This window comes from Lathyrus oleraceus, chromosome 2, assembly GCF_024323335.1.
Source record: "Lathyrus oleraceus cultivar Zhongwan6 chromosome 2, CAAS_Psat_ZW6_1.0, whole genome shotgun sequence".
NCBI classification, from domain to species: Eukaryota; Viridiplantae; Streptophyta; class Magnoliopsida; order Fabales; family Fabaceae; genus Lathyrus; species Lathyrus oleraceus.
Window position 1 is genome coordinate 417,299,951 of NC_066580.1, and position 7,742 is coordinate 417,307,692.

The window sequence follows — 7,742 nt, forward strand, 5'->3', positions numbered from 1 at the left end:
GAAACAAAATATGATTTACAGTTGATGATATTCAACAATCATGTTTTAAAAATAATGACCATTAGTAAAATACCAATTCAGTTTCACTAACTAACCAAACATATCAGTTCTTGTTCAATTATTTTAACTTCAATTCAATTAATACTTCTTTTAACAGTCCTAACTAACAGAATTTTTCTCAGCCGAACTAATAATGAGAGGAAAATCAAATGATGTACAAGTTATTTTTATGATTAGAGAAAAAACCATTAAATCACAATAACATCAACAACCACCTTTCACATTATTATTTGTAAAAAGACCTTCACAATTCAACCATTAAGTACAGGTGTAGTCATTAAGACCAGCAACATTACTAAATTATTGTTTATTGACCAAGAAGGCAATTTATAAACACCGCACACATCAAAGTTCATAAGCTAAGAAAGACTTATTTAAGTATCAGCTCATGCGTGTTTGTCCCACAACACACAGTATAAACGATTATTAATGACACGGGCAAACTAGTTTTGCAGTAAACATAACACGAGCAAAACCCAAATATATATTGTTTAAACTAGGATAGTCGCAATAATATAGAGGCTGTTCTTCTCATCCAGCAACTTTTCTAGGGTACGTTCTCCCAGTTGAGATCTGTGGTGCAGGTCTGAGCATGAAGTTAGGAGATTCGGAACTCCAATTGACTCCAGCCTTCATGGGAGAACTCCAATTGACTCCAGCCTTCATGGGAGGAGCACGGGGTTGCTCCATGGACTGTCTTCGAGTGCCAATAGACATATTGGCCAACCTCTCAGCTGTTTCTAAAGCACCTCGTGTAGATCTTCCTTTGTTTATAGAAGCTGCCAACAACCAACACAACTTCCCGTAAATAAAAACACTAATTTACAATAAAATTCCATGTGATTTTTCAAACTTTGTTGAAATTTCATGGGGCAACCATGTTAGGCTGGCAGATGATGTGCCAGATGATCCTCTAGATTTATATATTTACTCAACGTTAGGAGTGGGAATGGCATTTCAATAGAGGGAATTTGGTAGGGGCAGGAAGGTTTTGGGATGAAAGGCGGGGCCAACATATGACTCTCTAGAATGCCTTCTGTTTTTATCTTTATTTTTCCTTTGGGGAAGTTCCCTCTCCTACTTCATTGGAATTTATACTGTTCAGTATTTCCAGAATTATGGAAGGTCAATGCTAGAAAAGAAATATGGTACAGTAATTAAAGAATAAATCAGACTGTAAAGCTTACTTTGACTGTCCTTTCCTGGTTGTCGATACTTCAATTGTGTAGTAGTCTTCATTGATTTATCATTCTGAATGTCATCCTTCAAACATATCAGACATATTATTGGCATGACATAGACACGTTTAAGAAAAGAAAAGACAGGATATGTCCAGGAAAAAACAGCCCCAAAAAGGATAAAAAAAATATCTCATTGGGGTTAAAGAATGTGTGCGTGAACAAGTGCTTGGGGTTAAAGAATGTGTGCGTGAACAAGTGCTTGTCAATAAGGATGCGACAAAAATAACCCACCTGATTTACCATATCCAACTTCCGTTGCACACCTGTATCATTCATAATAGGATGAGAAATCATATGAAACTAGAAATGCCACAAGTTAAAAAAAAACGGCATTATGAACGCATAAAGCCAAACAGGAAAAGGCATGTTGATCCGAGTTTACATCATTCAAAATAAAGGCTAATTTCTTGCTTATATACAATTTTCTTGCTAGACTTCTGAAATTAAGTATGAAACAGAAGCTTAGGATTAGAGAATTGAACCCATCAATTTCAAACTCTGTTTAAAAGCCCTTTCAGAGGAGCATATAGGGAAGAGAACGCACAAGGGTTTAACACTTCTTGACGCCCCAGCTGATGCAAACCACGTCCTATTATCAACTTACTAATTTAATCAAAATGTTAAAAAGGAACAGACAAACATCTTAATTTTGTAAATTGAACAATATAGAAATCTAATACTATGAATGTTATTCATTTAGGGGCCCCTTCTGCTTTTGATTACTATGGCCTATTTTTAAATGGCATTGTAATTAGTTGTTAGAAAGGGGAGTTGAACTTAACCATTTACCTTCCCAATAATTATGTACATCGTCAATCCACCAAACCTCCTACTACCTTGATGGAAATAACTCATGTTTCATGCATTCATAGAAATCATCAATAAGTATGAAAATCAATGAAATCACCTGAAGAAGGCTGTAACTTTGGAGATGGAAAATAATTGGTGAGTTTTGAGTTGGGTAAAGCACCGGGATATCTCTTGACCCCTTGCTGATCCAGTGATCCCCTAGTTGCAGGTGGAGGGGTTCTCGCTATTGCTCTGGAGCGAAGGGATGGAGGAATGTAAAAGCAACTCTACAACAAATCAAGAAGTGAGAGAGTAAGACAACTTATAAGATTAGAAAAAGGGAATTCGGAGAATGATAAGCAAAACATGAATCAGCTAAAAGACTACCTGGAAGAAAGGATGTTGAAGGGCCTCTAAAGCTGTTGGCCTCTTGCAGGGATCCCAAGAGCAAAGTGACTGGCATTAATAGAAAACGTGAGAACCGTCGCATTATTGGTTGACAAGTGGTTTAAATGGCTAAGCCACACAAAAAAACTACTTACTTGGATAAGGCTGATTGCATGATCACTTGCAGATGGGATCAATGAAGAAAGGTTTACGCCAGCAAGCTGTACATAGCATATATATTGTTCAGTAAAAAATAAAATAACATTGTCTCACAAGATTACATTTAACACATTAGTTAAAAAATAGCATTAAGAAGCTAAGTACTAAAATAAGAGAGCATATGAGCGAAAATAACAGATCATATGTAGAGAATCTTAACCTGTGGAAACTGATAATTAATATCTCTTGCAAGTTTGAGTCCAACAGCCCATGATTCAGTGGTTGGACTGCCTATCACACCACATATTTTGTAGATCTCATCTGCCTCACTGCATGAACACAATGAAGGAACATGTTCATTTCCCAGCAACCAGGTGTTACACAGGATTCAACTCTTTCTTTCTTTTTGCTATTGGCCTAGTGGCCAATACATACATACTCAAATAAATATTTGCAAGGGAGAAATATGGAGACCCGAACCCGGGATTCCACATAAAATGTCCTTGCAGCTTTAACAATGAGGACAGAGCCTGATTGTACTTAAAAAGCATATAAAAAACATAAGTTGTGACCATATTTTAGTGATTAGTGAGCGCACCATAAGTGATTATTCTTTAGAGCATAAACTATATTGCATTTGTTACAATTAAGTAGTGATTTTTTTTCTCTTTCATCCATTGCATGAGAATATTTTGAAAAGTTCCTCAGATTTTTGTTTGGGTACAATTATAATGGATGCTTTTTACTTTCCTCTTCCATTTAATGCAATACCTTTTTGAGAAGCTACATAAAACAGCTTTTGAAAAAGGCTTAAAGTTGAATTCTTTAAGCATATCTTATTTTTTTCAAAAAAAAATCCAGAAAAAATAGCAAAAATAAGTAGTAACAAATAGTTGAATAAATCCGAAGTTTCTTAATTTGAAAAAATAAAAATATGCTAAATAGAAAACCCATCATTTGGAGAGAGTTGGGCGTGATAAGTGAGCCAATACCTGGCTCCGGGAAAAAGAGGTCGTAGAGAGAAGAGCTCGGCCATTATAGCACCCATTGCCCACATGTCTAGAAGAGAAAAACAGAATTAATAAATTAAACGGCAGCAAGGAAATCATCACCATAAATTACCAAAGACCACAGATGACATCATTATTTAACATCAGAGACTTACCAACTTTGGCATTATAGATATAAGACTGAAGCAGCACTTCAGGAGCACGATACCTAATCAGAGGCAATCAATGATACAGGTTATATGCTATTCAATATCGAATACAAAAGATGATGCATCTATTGCAAGTCAAACGTGCGTACCATCGTGTGGAGACATACTCAGTGTAGGGTGGTTGTGAATTGATCTCTCGGGCTAGGCCAAAATCAGCAATTTTGATAATATCCTTAGAAACCAGCAAATTTTCTGCAAAGAGTAGCATACCTTGGGTCAAACCCACAAAAGATAAGCTAGGTAAATATAAAATATATTCCTACCATTACCAATACTCTAATATTTCTATACATAAGAACTATAATGAAAAAAAGAATAGTGATAGCTAAAGCCTCAGTTATTTCGCACGATATGGGAGTTAATGTCTTAAGCCCAGCAAGAAATATAAAAGGGGCACGAAAACCACTTTCCGACAGAGTCGCTAATCAGGGAATGAAATGCTGGAAACACATATATTACATGCTACATATAATATAATTAATGAATATTAGCCATCATTTCAAAAAGCATATAACATCGAGACAATAAAAAAACACCAATAAGGTACCAGGTTTAAGGTCGCGATGGAAGTAACCACGCTGATGCATGTAAGCCAGACCTTGGAAAACTTGAAAACACCAGTTTCTAATTTCACTTTCAGAGAACAATTTTTCCCTGTCTTTCATAAGTTGGTATAGATTGCATTCCTGTGTCACCCGAAAATTCACAGCAATTAATATATGAGATTATTTTAGGACAACTCATCCCTTCTCCAAAAAGATTAGTCACTCACCATGTACTCAAAAACAAAGTACAGAATGTCACTTTCTCGAATAACTTCCTTCAATTTCACAATATTTGGGTGGTTCATTTTTCGTAAAGACTGCCAACAAATGAAACAAGAGATAAGAGACTAAATATAAAAGAATCTAATAATACACTAGTACATGATGACTAAGGCTCCAATACAGAAAGATAAGTATGATGCATCACCTTGACTTCTCTGAGATTTACACACTCTTCCCAAGAGTAATATTTCTTTTTCATTTTCTTGATCGCAACCTGCAATTTTGCAACTTGTTAGGATAAAAATGTAACTTCAAATAGAACAAGCCTTCATATCATACTGATAAACCATACTTACAACTTCGCCAGCTTGCTTACTAATAGCTCTCCAGACACTCCCAAATGTTCCATCACCAACTTCCTTGATTATTTTGTACCTATAGTTTTAAAGAAAAATGTTAAAATAGTCAAATACAGTATGAGGAAATTATTAATTTTTTCAAAAAACAATATTTACCTCTCCATTTTTTCACAGAATACAAAATATGCTTCCTTTATTCAAGAAATGTAAACAAAAACAAGATAAATAGCATTTATCTCTTGTAGATGATGTTCTCCGTATAAACAAGTTCCTGCTGGTCCAGAAAACCCCAACATCAATGTTCTGTCATGTCAGAAGCGGACATAGGGCAGAAACTATCTGATGGAAGGGCTGCACAGGCTTATTTAGTAATAGACCTAGGCTTTGTTCTGGTTACGTGACAAAGGTGGTAGAAATGAATAAGAACGACAGAACATAGTGACACTTCAGGTCCCACCACACTGATTGATCAATGCAATAGCATTAATCACTAGCTAATACCACTGCGACCCAAGACTTCAGAACTGAAATAGCATCTATTTCATCTAATCTACTATAGGATTCATTTCAGAATCTTCAGGTAAATGATGTACTGTCACCAATAATTTCCATCGAGAGCAAAAAGGAGACAATTGCCAATGACTAGTCTTATACTGATTCAATGCAAATGCTTCGCTCGAAGATGCAGGCTGAATCCAATATTCAGTGACCAGACTATACTTAAGCCCTGCAAAAAAAACATGGGCTATTAAATTTTATCAAATCAAAATAGGTTATGATGTTATAGAGGTTCTCATAAATAGACTTCTTACCGTGAAGAAAACTCCACAGAAGATTTAACTAAATGTTGGGTCAGCAATGCACTGTCAAAGAAAAATTTGTCAATAGACTAACTTATTAATTGGTACTTCACATAGAAGAATAAGAACAAGTGCTTACTTGTACAAGTGCAAGATGCGGCACCTGTATCAGAATAAACTAGCATCACGTACCCTTTGTTGATCATTGAAGGGGGACAGAAAACTAAGTGCAATTGACAAAGGAAACCAAAAGAAAATTTCCAAGGATGAAAACTCGCCAATCAAGCACTTCTTGGAAAGCAAAAAACCGATACTGGTAACAATTTGTCGAGAAATAAACTCCCTCCATGTCTCAGGATATAATTCACGGCGCTTTAAATTCAAATCTAAACAGCCCTGAGATGATAGAAGATAGCCAGAGCATGGAGGTTAGATTAATAATTCCATAATACATACTTTCAAATGGTGGCTAGCTTCAGCATAAAAAATAAAATTATGAAATATGACCCAATAAAAAATCTCTACAAAATATGAAATATAATTCACGATGCTATTAATAAGTAATTAAGAGTGTGTGTGACAAAGTTAAATTTATTGCAATTTGCATTTACATTATATATCAATAAATCATCAAGGAAGTCTGAAACTCAGGAGACAAAAAAGCTTTGAAGTTTATCAGCAGTCTGAAGTGCATTGTGGTTACTACACATAAATAGTACAATTTATACAAGTAGTAACCATTAACCACAATGCACATGAGACTCCAGAAACAGAAAAATTACATCTACAATAAGCACAGAAAATTTACATTTACCATAAGCATAAAAAGTCCTCTCCAAATTCTAACACTGGAGCACAAAAAACAATCCATTAAAACGTATCACAAAACTAATATCAACCAAGGCAGCTGAACCATATAACATCCAGGAGAAATTCAAATTCAACTAATTTGAAAATCAATCAATAGAATTCCTAGATTGTCAACCTTGAAAAATCTAATAAGTCAGAAAAATCCTAGAGTCTTAAAATTGTTCAAGTACTACGAGTATGTAAGAATCCAAAATACAAACCCTAACTAACAACAAATCCAAAACCTCGAAACAAGCCATACGAAAACCAAATTCAACCAATTCAAATTCCAATAACATGAAAAATAATTCAATCGAAAACAGAATCAGTCAATCGAACGTAAATCTGAAGCAATTGAGGGAAGAACACAAACGAAATCGAATCGGATCTGAAACGCGGAGAAAGAGACCTGATGAACAAGCAGCATAACCACCGCCTCGAAGGACGGGAAGAGGTGGAATCCAGAGCTTCTTCTTCCAATACGAAAAACCTAATTCGGTGTGATTTTTCTCTGTTCTCAACGCTTCGTGGCGAGTAAGAAAATGAAAATGAGAATTTAAAGGCGTGCGTTATACCTAATTTATGTGGGTTACTTTTATGCCACTGGTATATGCGTTGTGCTACATGCGTTAGTCACCGCCTTTCTTTCTTTTCTTGTCTTCAACTCCAACTATCATGCCAATTCCAACGTACTATAAATATATTAAAGCTAAATATTACTTTTATCAATACCGTATTTTATATGTTTTGGATGCCAATTATTTATTTATATATATTTGGTCAAGGGGAACCATCTTCATAAAAATGTGCTCTTAGGCGATCATGAAAAGTCCATATTGGTAGTAGAATATGGAGTTATATCTTTAAACACTTTTATTTTAATCATTTCTCATACTAAATTCAAAAATGCATTTTTGTTGTATGTCTAAAAAATCATCCGAAGATTCATCTTCGTAAACATCATTTATTTAAAAGTTAATTGGTGATTCAGAGATGCATCTTCATACGCTTTTATATCTATCATGCACCAAACTACTTTCTCACTTTTTCTTTTTATTTTCTGCACATAAAAAAATATTTTCCTCTTATCAAGCTTTTGAACTCTCTGTCTC

The 7,742-nt window shown here is 34.9% G+C and overlaps 1 protein-coding gene across 3 annotated transcripts; it reads right to left on the bottom strand.

Moving 5' to 3' along the window:
• Positions 1 to 259: 259 nt before the first annotated feature.
• LOC127119841 (cyclin-dependent kinase F-4) lies at positions 260 to 7,365 on the bottom strand. 3 transcript variants are annotated; one of them, XM_051050179.1, is made up of 19 exons: positions 7,040 to 7,365; positions 5,974 to 6,177; positions 5,794 to 5,844; positions 5,138 to 5,708; positions 4,979 to 5,057; positions 4,828 to 4,896; positions 4,628 to 4,717; positions 4,403 to 4,541; positions 3,945 to 4,047; positions 3,802 to 3,854; positions 3,629 to 3,695; positions 2,857 to 2,965; positions 2,633 to 2,698; positions 2,478 to 2,546; positions 2,209 to 2,377; positions 1,846 to 1,890; positions 1,533 to 1,564; positions 1,248 to 1,323; positions 260 to 839 (listed from the first exon to the last, which is right to left on the bottom strand). In XM_051050179.1, exons 4-19 carry the CDS (start codon positions 5,143 to 5,145, stop codon positions 592 to 594), a joined length of 1,422 nt encoding a protein of 473 aa, XP_050906136.1. In that variant the 5' UTR covers positions 5,146 to 5,708; positions 5,794 to 5,844; positions 5,974 to 6,177; positions 7,040 to 7,365; the 3' UTR covers positions 260 to 591. The 3 variants fall into 3 exon arrangements, with proteins under 3 accessions (XP_050906136.1, XP_050906135.1, XP_050906138.1); XM_051050178.1 differs by having other exon boundaries at positions 5,921 to 6,177; XM_051050181.1 differs by lacking the exon at positions 1,846 to 1,890 and having other exon boundaries at positions 5,921 to 6,177.
• Positions 7,366 to 7,742: the final 377 nt, after the last annotated feature.

Bases quoted from the DNA above. Each gene is read 5' to 3' on its own strand.
- LOC127119841 (XM_051050179.1), bottom strand. The intron at 2,547-2,632 runs GTAAGTAGTTTT...TATTAATGCCAG, and splicing joins ATGCAATCAGCCTTATCCAA to TCACTTTGCTCTTGGGATCC. The intron at 1,891-2,208 runs GTGATTTCATTG...AGTTGATAATAG, and splicing joins AAAGTTACAGCCTTCTTCAG to GACGTGGTTTGCATCAGCTG.